The following is a 25,973-nucleotide window of genomic DNA, read 5'->3' as shown; positions in this document are numbered from 1 at the left end:
TCCATTTGAATGAAAAGTACCGAAAATGCGGTTTGAAATGGGAAATCCCCAAAGTTCGAGGGGGGTGCTGGGGTGAACAAAGATCTAAATCGAAAATCCGGCTCGATCGTTTGTGCACAATGTATTCCAGACGATTAGTGTGAATTTTCATGACCATCGGACCATAACCCTAGGAGGAGTAGCATTTGGTGCGAAGGCACCTCCAGTTCTCACATATTATCGATTTTTGCACTAATTGACCTTTGACTCCTGACCTAAGCGAAATCGGTCAATATGTCCTGAGGCAAAGTTGTAGTACTTATTGAGTACCATGAACCTGCAAAGTTTCATTCTTATCGATGCACTCACCTGTTCGCTAGGGGGCCTTCAATTTTTGCCAATTTTCGCGCATACCCTAATTGTAGGGGGCGCTGCGGGTAAAGTATTCCATATATCACAAAAACAGGAATATATTTGATAGAGCATCACCTGTAGATCATTCGTGCCAAATTTCATAACCCTACGTGGGATAATGGCTTTCGGAATTGATTTCGCGTGAACGGTACCGATTTTGAAGGTTTTTCGGTTGTTGCTAGGGAACCAAAGCGTCCCTAGCAACCATCACAATTCCTAAAGCACCAGGTCATAAGATGTACCAACTACCCGAGTTTGGTCAAAATCGGCCCACGTTTACTACCAATTATGCTGATGACAAACGAACAAACATCCAAACAAACAGAGAGAATTACTGACAATAAGGGTCACCTATTTCGGTGACCCAATAAACAAACAAACATACAGAAAGGGGTGAAAACATAACCTCCTTCACCTTTGGTGGCAGAGGTAGTGATGGGAGGCTATTCAAAATCGATCTGTTAAACTTTTACTCCTTGATCTTTAGGACTGCCGAAGATGGCAAAAATACTGATATATTTCATGAAAAAAATATAAAAATACCTTAAAACCCAGGTGGACATCCCTCAAATGGATGTTCGGTTGGGTGTCCAGTCTTGATTCAAATGCAGTAAGCGATGCGGATTGATATTATAGATCTTACGGTGTTGTTCGAAAAGACGAGGTGAGTTATCGTTGACACCCTGGACACCCTGGCTCTGTTCAGAGCCTGAGATTTAGGGTAAGGGTTTGTCAAGGTAAGGGGTGTTACTATCCCTGTTGCTGACCCTCCAACCAACTGTGGTCCACCTTCATTTGTGGAAACACAGGCTGCCGTGAACCGGTTGAAATGGGGTAAAGCTCCAGGGATCTGTGGCATCCATGCCGAACTTCTCAAGACTGGTGGAAATGCTGCACTCGTGTCATTGCATGCAGTTCTGTACTCTGCCTGGAACACAGACATCATCCCAACTGACTGGACGAGGGGCCTTGTTGTCCCTTACTGGAAAGGGAAGGGTGATCGCCAGAACTGCAACACCGACTGAGGGGTGATACTGCTCTCAGTGCCGGGCAAGGTCTTTGCTCGGATAATTCTTGATAGGCTTCGCCACCATCTGCTTGAGCACCAGCGTCCAGAGCAGTCAGGCTTTACACCAAAGAGGTCAACGACTGACCGTATCCTTACTCTTCGGGTCCTCATTGAACGCAGATGAGAGTTTTGGCAGGGGCTGCTTCAAGCCTACGTGCAGTGTTTGAATCAGTGAATCGGGATGCACTCTGGAGGATTCTCGCTCTTCGTGGGGTGCCACCAAAACTTATCAATCTAATGTTTGAACTATACTCTGTGAGAGTGCTGTGAGATGTGGTGGTACCATCACCGACTTATTTTCAGTTGTTACTGGAGTTTGTCAGGGGTGTGTACTAGCCCCCACACTTTTCAGCGCTTGTATGGACTGGATTCTGGGGAGGATATTGGAGAGATCAAGCTGCGGTGCATCGTTTGGGAATGTCACATTCTCTGACCTTGATTTCGCAGATGATGCAGTCGTCTTTGTGGAGACCTTTGGGGACCCTCAATGTGCTGAATGAGGAGTCGGAGCCACTGGGATTACTGGTTTCCTGGGTCAAAATCAAGGCTTTCAATGACATCTTGGTTGCTGCAATCTTGTCTGTACCTGTGTTGTGGTGAGGATGTTGAGGTCATGGAGAGATTCACTTGCCTTGGCAGTGATATTCATGTCTCTGCTGGCTGTGAGCCAGAGGTCAATGGACGTCTGGATTGGGCCTGGGGAGTCATGGATTCACTGCATCATGGGGTGTGGCACTGTCGGTACCTATGCAGGAGAACAAAACTCTGAGTCTACAGGTCCTTGGTGTTTCCGGTAGTGCTCTATGGATGTGAGACTTGGACTCTGACCAGGGATCTGAGATGGAGACTTAATTCCTTTGGTATCAGGTCATTTTGGAGAATTCTTGGCTATCGCTGGTCAGGCTTTGTGTCCAAAGAGCCGTTTCTGAGAGAGACTCAAATGAGATTTGTTACCTGCATAGTCCGTGAGCATCAGCTGTGGCTGTATGGACATATAGCTCATTTTCCTGATGCTGATCCTGCTCACCAAATTCTCTCAGCGAGGGAGCCTCATGAGTGGAGGAGGCCAATGGGCCCATAGGCAAGGCCATGTGACTCGTGGTTGCAGCAGGTTGATCAGCACCTCAAGGAGATGTGGATGGGCCAGGCATCTTCCTGGAGGATGGCCAGTTGGAGGCCCCTGGAGTACCAGTGCAAGGTGGACGCAGCGACATGCTTCTCCAGCACATGCTCCCATACCTGACCTGACCTGGACAAATTCCAATTGTGCTAATTCCAGAGGTAAATGCATTACCTTTGCACTTTATCATCTTGTCAGACGATGTGAGACTGGTTAGCAAATGTGCTGTATGTGGACCATGTACCCCTGCAAATAATTTTTTTTAGCAATCAGGTAATGAATGGTCATGGGTAACTACTGTAAAAAAGTCACCAAATTGACATTGTTACGTTTTGCTAATCAGGATATTTCTGCAGTCAAATTTAATGTCAACTAGGGCCGCAGAAAATAGGTTAAAACTGTGGAGGTGAGAGATAGGGCCTGCCTGCTGTTGTAAGAAGGGATGAAGAAAAAAGAAAAAAGCAAAAAAAAAAAAAAAGCAAATAAAAAAAACACAACAACCACCACCACCAGTGAATAACAAAACTGAAGTCATCTTTTCAAAGCCATGATATATAGATACATTGTAAAGATCAAGGTGCATTTAAAAAGATGCAACTTATTAGGGCAAGGACTACAATTTCAACGACCATGGCACGAAGTGAGTATTGTTGAAGAAGGCACCCTGGGCAGTGGAGGATCTGTTGGCCAGGGTAAGTGGTGAGACCATGGTGGGCATGCTAAATTTGTGTATGGGCCCAGGTACCAATGGAGAAGGGACCTGGAGTACCATTTGCCATTGAAGGCGCTGGGGGGGGAGGGTGTGGTAAGTCCCAAGGAAGTTTATTGGTTGATGTGATAATGGATAGAGCAGTTAGGAGTGTTGTGTTTGGCCCGTTTGCACCATCCACCACTTAGGTAATCACCGACCGCTAGATTCACCCACCTGTAGAAGTCGTGGGACCTGCAGACATATCTTGAACTTGGGCTAAGGTTCCCACAGATTCACCTTTTCCTCCGAAAGGATCCTTAGGGGATTTTATTAAGAATTTGGCACCGACTGAGAGGGACCCAAGAGTGAGCCATTCTAGTTAGGAGACATAGGGACAATTTAAAGAGAAGGGCTTGGGTAGTGCAGGCACGGACCATGACAAGGATAGCCCCAAGAAATTAAGGGGGGAATTGTTAGGTTAGGGCCGAGCCCGTTCTAAGATCGGCCGGCACCGCCACCACCTCCCTCAGGTATGTGTGCACCGAGAGGCTGGCCAGCAACACCTGCCAAGCCTGGTTTGCCATTTGCCTTTGCCATGTTGCCTATGCCTTTGCCATGCTGTGCCTGTCACCCCACCAGTTACCGATCACCCTTGTCATGCCTCCCCAGGTTCATTGCCGAGGACCACTTTTGAGTGGCCCAATTCTTCAAGATTGATCTCCATGGACCACTTGCTGTGGCCCAGTTCATCAATTTTGTGGCAACTGGGGCAGAATAATCTCCAAGGGGTGGAGGATAGTTTATCTCAACAATGGCCCCGCGATGATGCCCTCCAGGCCAAAGAAGATCTTCATGCAATATGGGCCACATGGGTCATGAAGACTGTCAGACAAATGGCCATGTGGTCCCACATGCGTCTTTTCTTCCCCATAACTTCCCCCTCAGCACTGTCTTCAACAGAAAAGGACCATTTGATGCCCACCTGTTGCCCAGAAGAGAGCTGAAGAGCATTTTTTTTAATGTTCATTTCTGTACCATGGACCGAACCAGTGCGAAGTACCGCATGTAAATAATTGTTATAAAATGTTTAAGCCCACCTGGTGTGCGTTTCGGTATAAAATTGCATTTGGAACTATCTTGTGTGAATGAGTTAGACTAAAAGAACCCAACGCATTAGTTTTCATTATTTTCAAAGGCGGGATATGTGTGTATTGTCGCACTCAGGGAATAGGCAAGGTAAATTGTATTAGAGGAAACCACACCTGATATGTGCACAAGAGCACAAGAGCACAAGATGAGTCTAGCAAGGGGAGGGGGTAATGTTTGGATTTTTAAAAACTTACCCTTGGGGGGGGGAGGGGAGCATAAATGGACACGTCAGAATCCTGATAATCAGTTATTTCATTAGTCTATGTGTGGATCATCCTTGGTTTACTGTTGCAATTATTCCATTGGATAAAAATCAATTCAATTATTCCTTCTCGTTACTTCATCTTCATTCTCTGTGCTCACCTTTTTTGGCCATTGGGGAGGGAGGATGAATTACCTTCATATATGGAATGCAAAGGTAGATAAAGGGGAAAGTGAAGCAAGCAATAAAGCCAAGTCAAGTCTCTCCCTTTACAGAACAAGTCTTCACCACAAATCCAAATTGTAAGCTTTTGGAGTTGGACCCATTAAATGTTATATTTGTTAAAATAAATGAAATTATGGATCAATAATTATGTGGCTACTTCTTCTTGGTGGAAGTGATGATTTTATAATACACGATTCACTACACTTCTCAATAGAACGGAATTATAATTATAATTAATTATACACCCACACCGTGTTTTGTCGCCAAAGGCTTTATTCAGCAAACCACAAGCGCACTGCCACCACCACCCCTTCAATAGCACCACACAAACAGGCATGTTCTCTCAGCATAATTTGCATTGACTGCAATAATCAGAACAAGTTTACAAAATGAACAGAGTCTCTCACGGTAAAAAGCAATAAGAAAGCAGCATTAATACTGTACCATCTTTGTTTGGCCTGGTTATTAGTGGGACATGAAAAAGAATTGTGAAAAATGATGGAAGATATTTGGATTGTTTGTTCACCATTTCTGAATATTCATTCAAACGTACATCCTACCGATTAGCAACACAACCCTTTTGAATGAATGCCTGGTGTAGGCTTAATGGTTTTCGAGATGGCAGGCTTTGGATCCTGAGGTCCAGAGTTCAAATCCCATTCAGCTGTTGAATTAATACCAGGTGGGGTTGACTCTGCCTGTCATCCTTCCGAGGTTGGCAAAATGAGAACCTACATGCTGGTATCCTGAGTCAGAGTGGCGACCCGTCCAGGATTGTGCCCAATAGCCAAGGAGACTGCTTAAGCAGCACCAACGCTCTGCATAGAGTATGGTCCCAATCTCCTCCTCTCTCTCATTTTGAATGTGTTTAACTTTTTTGTTGCAATGTTGTACAAAATCTGTTACCGACTGCAAAAGGTTCAAAACGACCCAAAGTGCACATTACAAAGGGAATTTCTCTTTCGCAACAGGAGTCAGAAACTTTCAACCTCAATAATTAATTTTTGGAATTTAAAAATGGTTGTTTTTCCCCATTTCTGAACAAACGACTATAAAATAAGTTGAATTGAATTTCTCGGCCACCTGATTATTATTATTAGCCTTCTTCTTCTTCTTTTGATTATTATTAGGGGACCAAGCCTTACAGGCTGGTCATTATTATTATTATTATTATTACTCCTATTACTAAAATCATTATCATGGAAGCACACCTACACTTTCTGAACCTATGGTGAAATTTACCTGTTGTTATCATCATTAAACTTCTAAGAACAATATGTACACAATAAAATCTGCATCATCTGATTACACCTGCCATGTCTAAAGTGGCCGTGTTGGACAATGGCATCATTAAACTTGTCTTCTGGGTTTGTTGTGTGCTTGTTATTTGACAGTGCATGAAAACCTAACAGTTTTGATTCATGAGTCAGATTGTGAAAGCAAAAGACAAAGCACTTACTACATAAGCTGGAAACACAATGATGTCACTGATCTTGTGTATGTTATAATGTGGGCCATTTAGAGAGCACAGATGACATCGCCATCTCAGCACATACATTCACTTGCCATTTTAATCAAATCACACAGTGGGACAAGGTGGGACAAGATTTGTGAAAGACTGACATTTATTTGAATCACTAAATTGATATGATGCATTAGAGCATTTTATTTTAGCCCCATACGAGTAACCTATGCCAGTAAATATTAAATAATTCATCTGAAAGACCACAGGTAACTGTGAGCGGTCCATCGGAGGTGTGTTGTGTTTTCCAATATGTGTTTACATTCAATACGTTTCACCAAGAGTTTAATTCACCTCTCGTATGTCTCGGCTGGATTTGAGTCTCGGCCCAGCTATAAACGGTTATCCTGGTGTTTCACAGGCAGGTGGACTCACCGAAGTGTATGTCGTCCCTTGGATGGACGTTAAGCTGGGAGTTCCGTCTGCCGGCATTAGTTGGTGGACGATAAAGATCCCACTTTGTGAAGAGTTGGCGAGCTGTCACCAGCATCATGGTTAAATTCCAAATCTCTGCACCTTCAATCGAGTATCCTGCTTCGGAGTGGCGATCCATCCAAGATAGAAACCCTTTGCCAATAAAACTGCTGAGGCAGCCTTATGCACTGAACAGTGCGAGAAGTATTTAAAAATAAAAAAGTTTAAAAGTTTAGTTCATTGAAAGTCAATAAACAGTGATTAATACAACTCCGACCCCCTTCCCCACTTTAACCGTAGTCACATTTACTGCTCCCTTAATTCTCAATGTTTGGTGCGTTTTTCAACAGACTTCAAAAGTTTGATTGTGGCTGATGATTTGAAAACGTCTGAAAAACTCATATCATTCCACAACTGATCATAAGTTGATGAAAGTCATTTAAGAAAGGAAAATAAAGAATATTTTTCATGCGTGGTGGTTTGTATTCAGGCAGCTGAAAATCATTTCCCCCAACACATGTTCAAGGAAGAGAATGAACATTATTACAGGCTTGTCAATACATCGGAGAGGGAAAATAAAATTGACTTCCATTAATTAGTCTCCAACAGTCATAAAATTAAAAAAAAATTAAGATGGTCACCACAAGACTTTCATAAAAACACTGCTTAGGTCGGCCTTGTAAGGCGACGAGATAAGTTGTCAAAGATTCTGGGGTTTTGACTAAACTTGTTTGATCTGATCTAATGTACAAATTGTCCTTAACAGGAGAATAAATGCTAAAGCAGTATCATGGTATGGATTACAATGGATGGTTGGTCATGGCCTTCCCACCAGCATTTAGGACAGCAATTCTAAATATGTCTGTTTTACCAGCACACCGTGATATACTCTTTTCAAAAGGTACCACGAGATGTGCAAGTGAATTGCACGAGATAGAACAACCCAAAAATACTCAAAAGAATCATAAGCCCAACCATCAGTGTCCATGTAATTTTGTTGTTGTTGTTTTAGTTGTTGAAGTGCTGTGTGCTTTATAAACAAAGGTGCAACATTATGAAACAAAGCGATTTTAAAATTATATTTTGACTCAGGGATCATCAATCAGCTGTGAGAAGTCTGTGAGCTACTACATTTAAAGACTGATTTTCTGTCCAATTATAAACTGTGGGATCTCAGTCCTTCCCAGACAGAGAGTTTGATCACAAAGTGTGCCATCCCTCAGATGGACGTTAAACCAGGTGTCCTACCTGCCAGCGTTAGCTGCTGGATGTTAAGGATCCCACAGTGTCTTTGATGAAGACTAGATGAGTTGTTGCGAGCATCATAACAAATTACAAATTCCTGCCTTGACTGTCACTGGGAAGGCAAAGGTAAACCACCCGATGTAAGCCTTGCAATTAAACTGCATTGGCAGCACTGAACCTGCTTTCAGGCAAAGCACTATCGAGACAGATATAATGAACATAGACTTCACATTGACAAACACCTTTTATACACTAAACATGAATGAAGATGATGATGAATGTTGATAATAATTACTGTACTTATCAGTTTAAGAGACTTAAATGCTGAAACAAGCCTGTTATGCCAATTTCCATAAAACAAAAAAAAGCAACACCGTGAGTAGCACACGATGTTATTCAATCACAGAATGAATGATTGATTTGCCGCAATACTGGATCCATTCACCAGCAATAGGATAGTATGTGACGTCATCTGACTTTTCAATTCTGAATAATGGCCGTGGCTTTCACCACTTGCGCAAAAGTGTAAGCTTGCACAGTTAGTGGCAATAAAATGGTTATTAATTTCAAAACAGATAATACAACCCACACACGCATGCAATTTACTAACATTCTAGAGCCCTGCAATTGCATTTTTTAAAAATGGAATTTCACCTGCCACAAAGCCAAAGGCCAATCAAGGTGGGGGCTAGAGCGAAGAAAAGATCAACAAAAGGAGGATGAAATAGAGAGGCGAACAATAAAAGAACAAGTATGTAGCAGAATGCTCACCATTTGTGTTGACAAGCAAATAAATGTTCACCATTCTCAAGCCAGTAATGGATTAAATCTCTGAAACATACTTGCTTTGCTTTTCAAGTTAACAAATAAATTGCCAGCTCGGTATTGGGAACTAAGAGCATACCTTTCAGTTGAATTACATTCATCTGGTGAATCAAAAACATTTAAAACAAATAAAACATAACTTAATCATCAACTGCTTCCTTGACCAACCAGCTATCCAAAGCAAGTAATTTTTCTTCTCTTATTCTCTCAACCCTTAAAATCCAAAATATCAGCGTTTGTGGCAAGCGACTGTCTACAAGCCATGTTTATGGGAAAGGATTCAAATGCATAAGCACTTCCACTTAGCTGGATATGAAGAAGTGAAACTAGTGGTTTATATGTTTTGGAGAGTGGTATGGCTGGCTTTTCAGAAAGAAGAAGACTGCTGCTCCGATGAGGAATATAGTAGAACCCCAGCCAATGCCATAGCCCCAGGCAAACTCATGGTAAGTGTGCAGTACAGTTTCATGAACAAAGCGCACCGCATACAGAATCAATGCGGTAAGCTGAAGAAGCACTGTAGGGAATGTTTATGTCCATATTTGAAAATGGGGAGGGAAGTGAAAGGGGTGGGGGCAAGAAACAAAGGTCAGAATTAAAATATGTTCAAATGCATGAGTAAACAGATGATTTATTTTAAAATCGATGAAATGAAAAGATGACTATTGTGCGGATATGAGTGACATGGGTGGAAACTGAGAGATATCCAATTTTGAGTGGACGAGAAGGAAATATTAGCGATTTACAAGAGATGGGAAAAGAAGAAGACCAGAAATATATAGTTACATTGCATCAGCACTCATATCTTTAGCAACCATGAATGGTTTAATGACTTGCATGGATGTAAACATGACACTGATGATGGGCGAAGGAATATGATGAAAGACCACAACAACCAAAGAAAAGGCAAAAAAAAAAAAACATTTTTGGGGGTTATTTGAAGATCTGAAAATAAAAGCAGCTCATGTGGAATCTGAGGAATCTGATTCTGACAAATGAAAATCTGAGACACGAATTGTCCGCCATTTCAATATTTTAACATGTGCAGCCACATCCCTTTTGTTCGATTTAAATGAAATTTCAAGATGTCATAAGGTGACTTTTGCGAAATTGCTTTTCAGTGGATGGCCATGCTTTCCATAATGAGCAAATTTAAATTGGCCATGCATACCAAACTCGGCGGTGTAATACAGATTAGAGGGACCACTCTGAATCTGGGAAGTTGGTAGTTCGAACTCCGGCTGGATCATACCAAAGACTTTATAAGTGGTATGTGTTGTTTCTTTACTCGACGCTCAGCATTTAAATAAATAAAAAAATAACAGAGCAAGGACAAACAACCCATGGGTTGATGCATTCATTTGTTGGCTTGATGCACCTGGTGGCCTCCTGTTTTGAAGTTCTTGTAAAGGAACTCATATTAACACATTTATTTATTAAATTGTGGTAAGCATGCAGGATGAGATTATTGTACTACACACTTACCACAATTTAATAAATTAATATCCCTTATGAGATTAAATGTGCATCTCCAAACATTAAGTTTAGATGTGTGATAGGCATCCATTACATAATAAATTTATCATGGAGTATGGCAGTACTCCATATAGAGGGATGATATGGGGGGGGGGGGTAGAATTTAAAAGAAAGAAAAATATATCACCAACCATTCAAATGTGTACACAATGGTATGCTCATAAACTACTATACAGTGAAATTTGAAGCATTTAAAAGCCATACCTTTTATTCTCGAGCATTTTCTGAACTACCATGACTTAAAAAAGACACCAGAATACATCGTTAAATGACCAATTTGTACTTCTTCTTCTGCTTCCCCTCTTAAAACAATGTAAAACTGTAGCCCGACCTAATTCAATAACTGCTGAAGCCATGATGGTGATTTCAACACGAGGAAGTTACTTTGTCTCTGGGCAAGTGCAGGCATACCTAAAATTTAAAATTATATCAAACATTAATCGTTTTATTAGGAAAATAAATTGAATGTAAATGTGGACTCAACTAAAGCATGCCAGGATTGTGAAAGGGGAAAGATGAACAGTACCATTCCAAAAGCGATACATACACAAACAATCCCCCAAATCAACTGAAACAAGTATTAAAACAATTTAATAACATAGATGGATTTAAACCATGCCAAAATAACAAAATATATAAAACATTAAGCATTTTATTACTTTAAAATAATTGCAGAAAGAAGAAAAAAAAACATTAAAAAAAATATGTAAAAAGGATGAAATCTCAAACACAACCAAACAAGGTAGGAATGACACCACATTATGATGCCACAATACGGCACCACAATCCTCTTATGGATTACCATCACAACATCTTTTGACGTTATTGCATCACAATCCCACAAAAAAAGTAAAATATCAAAAGACATTGTCATGCTCAACCAGAAGAGGATTGTGGTGTCGCATTGTGGCATCGTAATGTGGTGTCATTCCTACCTTGTTTGGTAGGTTTTTTTTTGAGATTTCATCCCTCTGTGTTTACATTTTTTCGGAAATGCTTTTTTTCTTGTGTAATAAAATTTGATAGAGTTATATATTTGGATAAAATGAATACAAAAGATGGATGGTGTCTGTCCCTTCATCTGGCACAATTCCTACCTCCTCTCTCACCGCTTGGCATGCATCGTCAACAAATTTTGGAGGCCGAATTAACAATGTCTTACAATTCTGCTTTCAACTTTTATTCCATTGCACAGCTTTTAAATTAGATTTCTGTCAACGCATTTGACATGCTGGGTGATGTCAGTGCATTTGGTGGGGAGCACTCAATGCCAATCGTCACAAGATTATTGTTGTGATCTCTATTTATTGCTTTTGTCGCATGATTGTTGTATATTGTGTTTACCTCTCAATTTTTCATAATACTAGCCATGCCTACTCATTGCTTGGCTGATGGATTTAATCAAAAGATAACATGTTGCACTTCACAAACACATAGCATGTCTATCTTGTGCCTCAATTAAGATGTAAAATGAAGTGAAAAATGCGAAAAAGGACATTTTATAACATGTATTGCTGTTGCTGCTGTCGCAGTGGCATTGGTTGTTGTGCTTGTGCTCCTGTGTATCGTTCTATTAAATATTTTTCTCTTGCTTCGAGAAGTATTATTACCTATGATTCTGTGCGCTCATAAAATTGAAAATCATTCCAAACAGGAAACTTATTGTTTTCTAGTGACGTCAAAAGCACACAAACAACAGGAATGAAGAACTAATTAAATGTGTTCGATAGGGTGGTGTAAAAAACGGTAAATTTCTGAAAAAGTTTTTTTTTTTCTACATCCTTTGGAACCTTGATGTTATTTCAATTGAATTATATACTTTAAAGATGTAGAACACAAATTACCTTATTGGCATTTCCAAAAATCTCCAGTTTAGCAGAAACTTGGAAAAATATTCACACTGTCTCATGCCCTGAGGGCAAAGTAACTATGAGAATCGGCATTCAGACAAATATCTCGGTTGCTAGCACCGTTTTGCTTTAAGTGCTGGGGAACATGGAGATTTAGACAAAATTGTGGCTCATAAAAAATATAGATCATGCTCGGAAATGCAAAGCAAGAGTTAAAAAAAAAACCCTTCCCATGTCCTTTTCCTCAAGACTGAGCAGGTTAAGGTGTTCCATGAACTCTTGTTTAAAATTGGGGTGCCTCATTTCAAGACTCATTGAATTTTTTAGTTATTTCTGACAACTTGTTCATGTAGCTACTTTTTTCTTTCTTTGCAATAGCTGAATTGAATGCAAACACGATTGAAAATATGGGGAGGTCAAAAGTTATTTTGAGTGGTATTTATTTTCTCTGAGGCTTTAAAATTGTGTGTGAAGGCAGTACAGCATCATCAGACTATTAAAAAAACAAAAAAACGATGCTGGACATTAATAACAACTGGCAGCATGTAAAGAGGTTTAAATAAAATGCATTCGATGGAACAAAATTCACTTTATGCCAGAATTGTACTGCAGTTTTCAGATTAAATTCCGATCAGCTTGAAGTTGCCCATTGTGATTCAAATGCTCATTTATAAAGGTATCCTCTGGCTTCAAATCAGATTCAATTGTTTTGTAGTTTCATGGCAGAATAACCTAAATTATATTGCAACATTTCATACAAAGAATAAAATGGCAAAGGCAGAAAATTGAAGCTTCGAAGGATTTTGCAAACATGGGTAAAGTAAGCCAAAGGAATGCAAAAATTTTGGACACAGTAAACTTCATACTTGTCGGGTGAGCAGCCAAATCGCAAGTTTGTTTCTGAAATTTTTAACAGTTAAGCCTGAAACATTTCTCAACTATAAAGAACAATCAGAGATTGCAGACCCTCGTTTTTTTATTATTATTAAAGTGAATTTAAAATGGGATTAAAATAAATTAAATTCAAATCAAATGGAAGACCAAATAGGAACAGTCCTGCATTGGAGTAATCAGAAGGATCCCAAGCAAGCAAAAAGCAAAGATGAAGAAATCATTAGGAACCAGGGTAGGACTCGCATTTCATCTGCTACTCCTCTACCCTCAAACCTATCCAAACACAACCAAGTGAGCCTTATTCAAAAAAAAAAATCAAAAATAACCCACATTAAAAAAATTAAATGATACTGACTGCCACACCTTGTGGCCAATAAAGCTAAAATTTAAAACATGTATTCCCCATCTCCACTCGATCATAATTGAGAAGTTTCATTTCGATTGATTAAGCGGTTCCAGAGAAAACATAATTTAATATTTTTCTTCAATCCAATATGGCTGCCAAACCGTGTGATCTATCAATTATTCCGCAACAAACTTGTACACCCAAGACTTGGGGAACATTTGTGTGAAGTTTCCCCTCAATCTGTCCAGCCATTGTCTGTCTGTCTCTGTCTCTGTCTCTGTCTCTGTCTCTGTCTCTGTCTCTGTCTCTGTCTCTGTCTCTGTCTCTGTCTCTGTCTCTGTCTCTGTCTCTGTCTCTGTCTCTGTCTCTGTCTCTGTCTCTGTCTCTCTCTCTCTCTCGCTCTCTCTCTCTCTTTCTCTCTCTCTCTCTCTCTCTCTCTCTCTCTCTCTCTCTCTCTCTCTCTCTCTCTCTCTCTCTCTCTCTCTCTCTCTGACCATTTGGAAAACCTTCCCATCTACTTTCTCAATAATCCTCTAGAAGAAGTCCTTTCATTCAAGTTTCTGGATCTCACTATCTGCCATGATCTTTCCTGGAAAAGCCACATTTCCATCCTGGCCTCCAAACCAGTTGCCAACTGGGAATCCTCCATTGTGCAAAGTCCTTCCTTGGCCCACCTGAGCTCCTGACCACATACAAAGCTTTCGTCCGAAGCCTGATGGAGTACTGCTCTCCTCTCTGGGCTGGTGCTCCTGCATCTCACTTTTCTCGGCTTCATGCTGTGGAAACCAAGGCATTTAGGAACATTGGTATCTCCCGTGATGAGGCTGAGTCTTTGGCAACCCCCTTCTGGTAAAACTACCAAAATCACGAATCTCTGCTCACCTTCACTCTTTCATTCCTCTTTCTTCCCACATTTGGAATAAACTACCACACTCTCTTCAATCCCATTCTTCCCTCCAGGCCTTCAAAACAGCTGTTCACCACCACCTATCATCCAAAACCTCGATCTTTTCTACCACCATTAATCCACTCCAAATCCACCTCCTTCAATTTCCCTGCCTTCCTTCCTGAAAGTCCCTGTAATGTCCATCTTGTATACCCCATGTTCCCTGCCCCATCCCTCTCCCTTCCACAGATCTCCTAATGTCTCTGTTCCCCACTGATTTGTCCTTCCCACTCCCACCCCTCTTGTCTCATGCCCCCCTTACCCCCCCCCTTGCTGTGTGTTGTGTGTTAGCTCTCATACAAGCCTTGACAAGGTCTACAAATAAAAAATAATTGTGGAGAGAATTTTTGTGGGTTTTATTATATCCTGCCGCGTGGCGGAAGGGGAAAATTGTTGTCACCCGGGTCGTCCGTCTGTCCGGCTGTCCGTCTGTCCGTCCATCTGGCTGGCTGGGCGTCAACATTTATAGCTGTGAGTGCAATAACTCATAAACTGTTTGCCATATCGATTTGAAATTTGAGTCACACATGTAACACCTGAAAAGGAAGAACCCTATTGATTTTGGGCGTGGCCGGATCCAAGATGGCCGACTGGGGTGGCGTCAACATTTATAACTGTCAGTGCGATAACTCATAAACTGTTTGCCATATCGATTTGAAATTTGAGTCACACATGTACCACCTGAAAAGGAAGAACCCTATTGATTTTGGGCGTGGCCGGATCCAAGATGGCTGACTGGGGCAGCCATCTTAAAAAAAATGTTTTTGTAATAAATAGAAAACCACTTATCTGATTTCAATTATTTTTGGTTACTATGTTCCTCACCCCTGGCAAACTTTTTCCAACATGGTTTCGGTCCGCTAGGACATCCAATATGGCCGCCAGGCAGCCATGTTGAAAAAAGCGACGTTATCGCGATATAGGCTCTAATTTTTTTCTTTTCTGATGTAACTTGCTGGAAATGTAGGTAACGGAACGAAGTAGGTTGCTATTGAATTTCGGCCATGTCGAACATCCAATATGGCCGCCAGGCAGCCATCTTGAAAAATGACATTATTGCGAAATAGGCCCTAAATTTTTTTCTTTTCCAACGAAACTTGCTGGGAGGGTAGGTAATGGGACGAAGTAGGTTTCTATTTAATTTCTGCCCGGTCGGACATCCAATCTGGCCGCCAGGCAGCCATGTTGAAAAAAACGACGTTATCGCAATATAGGCTCCAATTTTTTTCTTTTCTGATGAAACTTGCTGGAAATGTAGGGAACAGAATGAAGTAGGTTGCTATTGAATTTTCGGCCATGTCGAACATCCAATATGACCGCCAGGCAGCCATCTTGAAAAATGGCATTATTCAATGGCGGGGGATTCCCCATCTCTGATGGGTATGTTAGTATATCCAATATGACTGCCAAACCATGTGACCTATATGTCATATTGGTTTGGCAGCCATATTGATTTGGCATAGTTTGGCAATATGGCTGCTAAACCATGCGAAACCATGTAATGAAGTTCTCTCATCCCCTCTTCCTGTCCAGGCTCGAGTTCCACAAGGCAGCATTCTGGGCCCTGTTCATTTTCTGGCTTTCATCAATGATCTCTCCAAGTCTCTGGAAAATCCTCTTTATCTCTTTGCTGATGACTTCACCCTCTGCCATACCATCTGTCATCCCTCAGATCAGCAAACCGCAGCCTCTTCACTCTCTGCAGATCTGGATAAAATCACAAGCTGGTTCAATATGTGGAACATGTCTTTTAACCCTGACAAATCTTACACTCTCACTGTCTCTCTGAAAGAACAATCTGAACCCCCACCCACCCCCCCCCACCCCTTGATCTTTTCAGCCACTTCGAAGAAGATTTTTGAAGGTTGTTTTTTAACAATAAGGCTGCCAAATCATGTGACCAATGACAGTCACATTTTTTTATGTGGACAATTTTATCCCGAGATGACCCTCAAATTTTCATACTGATCAGATGTAGCATTCAACATATGCAATTATGACATCATAACAAAGGCACCTATGATGCCATAAAAATCATACTTATTCCCCATGAGTACTTGCTATGTGACAAGTTTCAAATTTTTCCTTGGTATAGTTTCAGTGCTACAGGGGTCCAAAGTTTTTCCATTTTTCCAATATGGCTGCCACACCACGTGACCTATGACGTCATAATCATGATTAAAACATTCCACACGAGTAATCACAGCTATGGTGAAAATTTTGTCTCACTTCAACAAGCGATTGCCAAGAAAAACACGAAAGTTCTGCGAGGACAAACAAACAAATGGACCCATACACAATACCCTCTCCTTGAGCGAGGGCAAATATCTCAATTCATAAAAGTCAAAAGTTTGTCATATAATTTTTTTTTAATCAAAGTTTATAAGACGTAGTCAAACATGTTTTTTGTGGGATTTTTTGCAAGCCAGTTTGTGGATGAAGTTAAGTTGAACTGATGTAAATAATAATTATCTTAATTTAAAACACATCATGTACTTGGGGAAAAAACAAAAGTCAGATACATAGCTCTTTTGTTTTTCATTGTAATGTCTGGCTTCCTACCTTTAATGATCAATGTGCAATTAGTATAGGAACATGCATTTATCACAACAGAAGGGTAGCTTAGTTACATTGTAGTGGATAAGAAACATCACACAAACACAAACAAATCAGCTTGTTGAATTGGGAAGGACAAAAGGAAAAGAGATTAAAAGCAGGCCTGGTAAACGAACTCACCAGCAATGCATGCGAGGGCACCGATTATCTTGTTGAAGTTGTTGGAACCTTTGCACAATGTCCAGAGGGCGAGCAGTGCACACACAATAGTGATGATGAGACCAAGGAACATTAAGGCAATGGTCCACACCTTCCAATCTGCCATGGCACATAAAAACAATGCAATTTTATTTTTATTTACTGTAGATGTACCTGACCATCCTTCAGTGTAATTGTCAGAGCACCCACCACTGACCCAATTCCTATCCAGCCAAGGGGAAATATATATATATATATATATATATATATATATATATATATATATATATATATATATATATATATATATATATACATATACATATACATACATAGATATCAGAAATGTTTGACCCCTGACTCTCTTTTATACAGATTCTCCCTTTTACCGTCCAATAGATTTGAGTGGTTTTTGTCTGTATAATGATGGTAACCAATAACCAACAAGGAGAAAAAAACATAAAATGCCATAGCCCCCATGGTTTTAGTTATTTTGGTGTATGGGCTTAAAGAGCTAGCCCATATTTACAAGACTTATGTGGCTACACAACTGACTTGAATAGTCATGTGACATACAAGAACATCTATGACATTTGTGACCTGTGATCTTTGCCAAGTTTGAACAAAATTGGACCATGCACGTCCAAGAAATGGTTGGAGACACTCAGGTATCAAAATGGCCGCCAGTCGGCCATCTTGGATATTATCTCGAAAAAGAATGACGCGCACATGTAGGCCATCATTCGTTATCTGTGTGCTAAGTTTGAAAAATATCCGTAAATGCACGTCCGAGAAATGGTTGAGGATGAGTTTAATATTGGGGTTTTTTACAACTAAAATGGATGCCAGTCTATCAATCGGCAATCTTTGATCAGATCGCAAATTAAAGTGAGGGGCACGTGTATGCCATCGTGTACTGTGTTTTTGCCAAGTTTGAACAAAAATGGACCATGCATGTCTGAAAAATAGTTGTGGACACGTTTAAGGACCAAAATGGCCACCAGTTGGCTATCTTGGATCTGATCTCAAAAATAAATGACGTGTATATGCAAGATATCATTCCTTATCTGTGTGCTAAGTTTGAACAAGATTGGTAAATGCATGTCCGAGAAATTGTTGAGGATGTGTTCAACATCAGGTATTTTTTTTTTTGAACTACTAAAATGGCCTCCAGTTGGCCATCTTTGATCGCTTCGCAAAACAAAATGATGTGCATACATTTACCATCATGTGTTGTCTTTGTCCCAAGTACAAATAAAATCGGTCCATACACGTCCGAGATATGGTTGTGGATGCACGCACGCATGGACACGAAAATCGAGACCAAATTCATAAGCCCCTGTTTCGGAATAAGTCCAACGTGGGCGAATAATCATGCTTTAAGGAATGTGCTGAAAAATTATGAAATCTTTGTTCAATGAAAATAATCAAGCATGTCATAATTTACAGATGATTGGCTACAGAGTACCTGTCAAAGTTAATTACAAGTTTAGCTATAAACAAAAGTCCAGATCTGATTTAAACCATTCTTGGGCATCTGAAGAGGAAAAGCAACGACTGCAAATAAAAAAAAATTAAAAACCAAAAATATTTTAAATGCATTTCCAGTGGTAAACCAATTAAGAGTTCAATACCAATGTGTTTGTCACCACAATAATAAATGTACAGCCGTCAAACCACTAAAACCAACCAATAAAAACAAAAAATGCAAGGTTTGATGGCATGTTCAATTGTGTACCGGTGGTTCGAGCATCTGTGCAATGCCAGGCTTTAATGTCGCTGCGCAGCTTGCATAGCTGCCACAGGCTGAGGCTGTAGTGATCTGCATTGACCCAGGGTGAGTCCGCCAGAGCCAGCACTGCCAACACAGCAGCTGTGATCAAGCAAGTGAGGCCAATAAGTGGAAATGGACGGATAGTGAGGACCTTGGTCATGGTGGCTAGGGGAAGAAAGGAAATGAGAGATTAGAAAACTATTATGGGTAGGAATTGAAAATGAGCAAAGAAACATCAGCAGAATACACATAATAAACTTTTTTGATCATAAGAATATCACTATGAAGAAAGTTACGATAACTGATGAAGGAAGGGGCGATGAAAGTGAAGTATATGAATCTGAAAAAAAGGAAAAGGATTGCACACCTAAGAGGTAATCAATTTTTAATATTTTCGTCCACATATTGATAACTAATGTGAATGGGAAAACAAAAGGAGGAAATATAAAGAAAAAGTACAATTGCAAAGTGATTAACAAAGGTTAACAAAGTACAATTTTTGAATTGTTAACAAAGGTTAACAAAGTACAATTTTTGAATTGTTAACAAAGGCTTTTGAAATATATTGGCACCACCAAGAAGAACTGGAGAAGACAGGGTGGAAAGGCAACACACAATGGGGCAGAGGGAAAGGAAACAAACGAGGGACACACAGCTGAACAGATCATTGCAAGGAGAGAAAGACAATTCGGCAGAACATTCGAGAAAACAGAAAGTAGGAAACAGCACTAGATGGCGATGGTTCATCATAACAAGGATATAACAAGGAAATCTGACACAGATGGAGGCCATTCAGCCCATCCTGCCTGCGCAAACACCACACCAACCCATCTGCACAAGATCCAAGGAAGAAAATGCAAAAAAATGTTTGTAATTGATGAAAGAATGTTTTTGTTTGTTTATTTGTTTTTGTAGTTTTTTTTTAAGTTTTTTTCCTTTTCTTCCCCTCAGGGTAAGGAGAATGGGCTGGGTTAAAAACACACAACATCAACCAAACAACCCCACTTGACAAGACCTCCACCAACAGCACTCCGTACACATGTACACAATCACCCATCAATGCTCAAACTACCTAAAAGTCCTGCCAACATACCCATACCCCGCTATTTCCATAACTTCCAGGTACCTATCTAATTCTAATTTAAACTTATCTACTTTTTCTGCTGCCACTACCTTTCCAGGGAGGCCATTCCATGCATTAACTACTCTCTGAGTAAAAGACTCAGTAAAAGACCCTGCCTTACTACCGTCTTAACTCTCCTCTTCTTTACTCACAGGCTATGGCTCCTGGTTCTATCACTGTCTACTCTGTTGAATGATTCATCTGCACTTATTTTGTCAATACCCTTCATTATCTTAAACATCTCTGTCATAAATCCTCGTAACCTCCTCCTTTCTAGTGTTTTTAGCCCTGTCTCCTTCAGCCGCTCCTCCTTCAGCTGAGTCGAGCTAGGCCCAGAATCAATCTAGTAGCCCCGCGCTGAACCGTCTCTATGGCAGCTATGTCCTTCCTGAGTTGTGGTGACCAAAACTACACACAATATTCTAGATGTGGCCCTCACTAAATCCCTGTACAATGCTAACACTACCTCTTTTGATTTATAATTGATCCCCCCCAAATACAGCCTAAAACCCTATTCGCTCTACCTAAAACTATTACGCTACAGCTTGGCACTGTGCTGCCTGCTTACCTCCCATATCTATTACCAACCCCAGATCCTTCTCTTGTGAGACACGCTCCAAAATTACCCCTTGCATCCTGTAATCTCTATTTTGATCATCATCTTCAATGAATTAAGGAAAAGGAGAGGAGGGGACTGAACTGAAGAGTGGGACTAAAGGGATCCAGGGAGACAATTCCACCGAAAGAAATGAGGGCAATAAAAAGGAGTGGGAGTGAGTGGGTTGCCTGGAAGGGTAATAGAGGCTTTTACGGGATGCGTGTTCGTTCAATGGAAAATTTTGAACGAACACACATCGTTGATTGGGGAAAGGATGAAGAGGTACAAGGGAAAGCCAGCGAAGAGAAGCAGGCTTATAAGCGACCCATCATCATCATCATCATCATCATCATCAATGTACCATACTCTTGACAAATTGGCGGTGCTCATGGAAAGCTGGGTGGTATGCTATTGCCTTCCAGGCAGTCAATCAGGGCAGGAATTTAGAATTTTTTTCAGGGTGCCTGTGATAACTCGCCTCACCTTTGTGAAAGATACTGTGGGATCTTTAATATATACCAACGACCAGTGAGCGCTGGGAGATGAACTGACCCTTGAAATTACTCAAATTTGTATATGGATAAATTTTATGCAAAGTTTGCTGGATACAGGAATAATAAACCATTGTGCGTTTACCTTCCTCGTCTCAATGGAGGTACTTTTTGTGTGTTTTCAAAGTGAAATGCCAGAAAAACAATTAATTTTGCAGACAACTAATTCCCTTGAACAATATATGTGACCCCAGGCTATCTATTAGATTCAATTAAAATGTGTTTATAATTCCGATAAAAAAAAACATCCTGATGCTGTGTGGACTGTGCTTCCCTGCTGATGGACCTCAGGAAGCTCGTACATGTTGCTGTGTTTGAGGCTGGGAAGTAATTGCTGAAATCTATCTGTCCGTGTTCTTCCCGACATCTTTGTTCTTTGCTCCTTTCACATTTCTTTCTAATTTTCTTTTTCATAATTCTCTTTGTTCATTCTAATTATTGGTTTTTCTTCTCTTTCATTTTTTAACTTTCTATTCCTCTCTTTCATTATCTATCTCTCTAAGAAGAAGTGAATTAAGGCAGCAATTTTTATGTAAGGTTCACTTGGCTGCACCTTGATGGGGTTTGAGGGTTGTGGTGTGATGGCTGAAACCCGAATCCTATCCAGGTTCCTCCTGATGACTCCGTTTTTCCTCTTTACTTCTTTGAGTTCCTTCTTGGTCTTCCATCTGATTGATTTTAATCAATTGTTTCATATGAAGGCTATATGAAGCAATTTATAAAAAAAAAATAATGGCTACAAACAAGGTGGGGGCAGAGGGCAGCTCTAAAGGTTATATGAATGAGACACTCACAATCTTCCAAGACACACCAATGTTTGTTATTTTTAAACATAAAGAGTGAATATAATTAAGGAAGGTGTTTCTTACCATTTGTATATTGAAAAAGTAAAATGGTGCTTCTTGGACTATTGTATAATATTTGCAGTACTTAATTTTTAATTGAATGGACATTTGAACTAAAATTGGTTTAGTTGTCGATATTATAAGCATGGCTCAGTTTGCTTCGTCTAATCACAAGTCACCTTGACAAGATGGGAACTATGTTTGTGGATTATTTATTGATTTCTAATCGGCCTTTAACGCTATGCAACCATTTACCCCTCTCAAAGTGATGGGTGACTTGTGCCTGAACCCCCATATCCGACTCGGGTGGAAAGTTTTTTACTAGACTGTCCTCAGCAGGTGAGGGTGAATGGTAGTTTATCAAAGTTATCAAAATTGCTCCACATCACCTCCACTGTTCAGTCTGTACACCAATGGAAGTGTGACATTCAAAGAATTGTGTAGCTTTATTAAGTACGCAACGACATCGCTATTGTTGGCTGTCTTTCTGATCAATCGTCCTTTGTATCATACCTTGATGTGATCGACACGTTGAATCAGTGGTCTGGGGACTTATGTCTCACTCTGGATGTATGCAAAACTAAAGAGATGATTTTAGATTTTCGAAAATGTCACAATCAGGAGCCTGTAACCATAAATGGTAAAAAGGTGGAAATTGTTACCAAATTTAAAGACCTCGGCACTACACTTGATAGTAAGCTAACTTTTGATGAAAATACTGATTCTGTACATGATAAATCAATGTTAAGATTGTATCTTCTCAAGAAGTTGAATTAATTTGGTGTTAACTAGTTCACGCATGATGCAGATGTTGACCAATGTTTTGTCATTTAATTTGGTTTCTTAGTATTATCTAAATGTGTGGAATAAGTCATGACTGAGAAAGGTAAGTCAAGAATAAGTTAATAAAATTTGCCCAATGTCACACCAGCATTTAAAGTGGGTAGACCTTCAATCTGTATGGAGTCTCTGTTTGCGAGTGTTGAAAAGGAAGACGATGGATACATGTTCCAATGAAAGTCATTTCTTGAATGGTCTTTTTGAAAAAGTGCCATTGGGGGAGATGCTTTCGTTCTGCACTTATTAAGAACAACATTTTCAAGAAGTCATTTATACCACGTGCAATTCAAATTCTTAGCCATACTGCTATTTTGTCCATCTTCCATATTTTACTTGCTATTTTCTTATTCCTTTTGATGTTTTTGTTTCTACGTGATGTTTTGAATTTACTGTGCACCAAAGAGGAATTTTCCTGGAAATGGGACAATAAAGATTACTACTATACGACATGGCCTAAATTTTCCTGAGAAACTAGATATTTTTAGAATGCTACAATTGGATGAGAATAAAATGGCACAACCACTGCTATTAATTAACTCCCAATAAGGCGCTTGCACTTCTGTCTAAAAGTCAACATTGAAAAAAAACGTTGCAGTGAAAGACAAAGGCACCGGGAAACAATGGGGGATACCATCACAGCACATGGGATTTGAACCTAGGGTAAAAGAAAATCTACAGAAAAGTCTCTAAGATTTATATGTAAATGGCATTCAGGCATGAAGACATCAATAAGACAAAGGACCTCTACATAGAGCAGGGAATACCTTGAGGAATACCTGAAGTTTCACATTCAGAAAAAAAGTCTTTATAAAGATTGGAGTTGGTCCACATCAGTGGAAAAATTAATTCATTGATTTTCCTCAACCAAATTTTGAAAGAGGTATTTATGAACCATCATGGCAAAGAGTCGAGCTCAAGCCCTTATTCAAAGTAAGATGATTTTGCTTTGAAAAGGGGCTCAAGCCCAAAACATCGCTTCATCTTATTTCCCACATAGTGGGGCAACTTAGCGAAATATAGCATAACAATTACGCATTTTGTGAGGAAAGCACCAAATTTGGCACACCAGTAGCCTCTCATATTATAAACAGATTTGGATATTGGGCCATCTCAAATTTTTGGTGGCAGTGGAAAATGGCTTCCACAGCCATCAGTGACTGAATTTGAGATGGCCCAATATTCAAATCTGTTCATAATATGTTAGGCTACCAGTGTGCCAAATTTGGTGCTTTCCTCGCAAAATGCACAATTGTTATGCTGAGTTGCCCCAATACAGCAGTGAGTACACCACTCTCAACATTAATTTGAGAAAATTAAATTTCTGCAGTTTCATCAACTTTGCTGTTGATTTTTTTTTTTTAAGAAAAAGTCCGTGAACTGCAGTGGTTTGTCTGTTCAGTGGCCTGCAAAAGTATTCAACCCCCCCTCCCTCCCCTCTCCAAAGTTTTCACATTTCTGATGCCACCTGAACTTATTTCTTTTCTTTTTTTTTCCATCAATGGAATTTTTTTTTGCAAATTTCGAATTATTCTCACAAAGATTTCACCAAGATGGAGATGTCTCAAATTAGGATTTAGTTTTACCTCACCTTTCATTTTCACCTCTGATATATTTTCATGAAACCATTATTATTGAATTTATAAGCCTGGTGTTGGCTTAGTGGTTAGGATGGTGGCTTGGGATCCCAGGGTCCTGAGTTCAAGCCCCGTTGGCTGCTGAATTAACACCAGGGGGTTGACTCAGCCTGTCATTCTTCCGAGGTCGGCGAAATGAGTGCCAGTGTACTGGTCCCGGTGTATGCCCTGGTTAGAATAGGTGTACCATATCCCTGTGTGTCGTAAGAGGCGACCAGGGTTGGCGTCAGGAAGGGCATCCGGCCATAAAACAATGCCTCAAGAGGCAAGAAAAAGCCAACCCCTGCACAGCAGGGAAAAATGGCTGTAAAAACGGTCATTATATTTTTATTATTATTGAATTTCCTTGTGTTTGTTTATTCGTTGTGGGTTCGAGAATAAACCCGTGTGCTTCTGTTCAGGTAAGCTCCTTCGCTGCTTCCCATCCCATGCGCGTCATAACCGCCAATAATTTTTTCCGATCACCTCCTAGCTAAAACCGTTCGGCTATTCGTCCAAGGCTGGTGTTCATCGGCTGCGGACACCACAGTATGTACGAGAGTGAATGGGCGTGTGTGCTCTTATTGTTTTTGTGTTTCCAGGGCACAAACATGGCTGGGTTTGTGTCCATGTTGGACATGGTTGCATCTGGGTTGCGTGATTGATGGAGTTTCCAGTGAGTGTTGTACATGTGTCGTTGTGGTGTTGGTGAACGAGAACTGTTTTTTGCCCACCTTAGCCAGCTGCTTTCACCATTTGTATCAGAGGTGTGAATTGTGTAGGGATGTCCACAGTTTCCCCAGTTGGACCACCCTCTCGGCTCTTGATGTGCCATGTTTCCAATATTATTTGGTGTCGTTTGTTTGATGTCATGTCTTGGATACGCATCCCATCCAAGTCAAATTTGTGGCCAGATTACAGGCAATGACATGCAATAGCTGAATGTCACCACTCCAAGCCTAATTGCTCTATCATGTTCATCTAGCCTTTGTTTTAAATTCCTTCCAGTTTCACCAATGTAGAATTGGGCAGTCTCTGCACAATTAATGGTAAACTACTCCAGATTTATCACCAGTTGGTATTGGGTCCATTAGTTTTGAAATGACATTACGCATGGTGCGTAGAGGCTTGGAGGCGATGCCAATCCATGCGCTGCATACTATCCTGCCAATTCTTTCAGAAAGGCGCAGGCAGTAGGGCAGTACACTGTGCCCACACATGTCTGGTTCCTTCTGTTCTGCCCATTTTGGTTATTTTATGGGGGGAGTATCTCATGGCTATACCCATTATTGAGCAGGCCTCCAACTAATCTGATATATTTAATTGCATCGACTTTGAAAGATGACACAGTCCATGCCAGAGCTGCTAACCTCCATGCTACAATGAATGTTTGTGGGAGATTCGGTTGCAGGATTTAAAATCCATTATTCTGTTGGTGTGGGTTGGTT

At 40.4% G+C, this 25,973-nt stretch overlaps 1 protein-coding gene across 3 annotated transcripts in view; it reads right to left on the bottom strand.

The window, feature by feature from the left end:
• Window positions 1-7,004: 7,004 nt before the first annotated feature.
• Window positions 7,005-25,973, bottom strand: part of LOC147015188 (transmembrane protein 47-like) — a 46,920-nt gene continuing 27,951 nt past the window's right edge. For all 3 annotated transcript variants that reach the window (XM_085849743.1, XM_085849744.1, XM_085849742.1), the window contains exons 2-4: window positions 18,920-19,120; window positions 17,164-17,301; window positions 7,005-9,372 (exon numbers count right to left, since the gene is read on the bottom strand). In XM_085849743.1, the coding sequence (XP_085705869.1) occupies window positions 9,182-9,372; window positions 17,164-17,301; window positions 18,920-19,115 (525 nt within the window). In that variant the 5' untranslated portion in view covers window positions 19,116-19,120 and the 3' untranslated portion in view covers window positions 7,005-9,181. The remainder of the gene's footprint in view (window positions 9,373-17,163; window positions 17,302-18,919; window positions 19,121-25,973) is intronic.

Source organism: Eptatretus burgeri, chromosome 12 (genome assembly GCF_056783735.1).
Source record: "Eptatretus burgeri isolate ZD-2024b chromosome 12, Ebu_testis_v1, whole genome shotgun sequence".
Lineage (NCBI taxonomy): Eukaryota > Metazoa > Chordata > Myxini > Myxiniformes > Myxinidae > Eptatretus > Eptatretus burgeri.
This window is presented reverse-complemented; position numbering and strand designations above follow the sequence as displayed.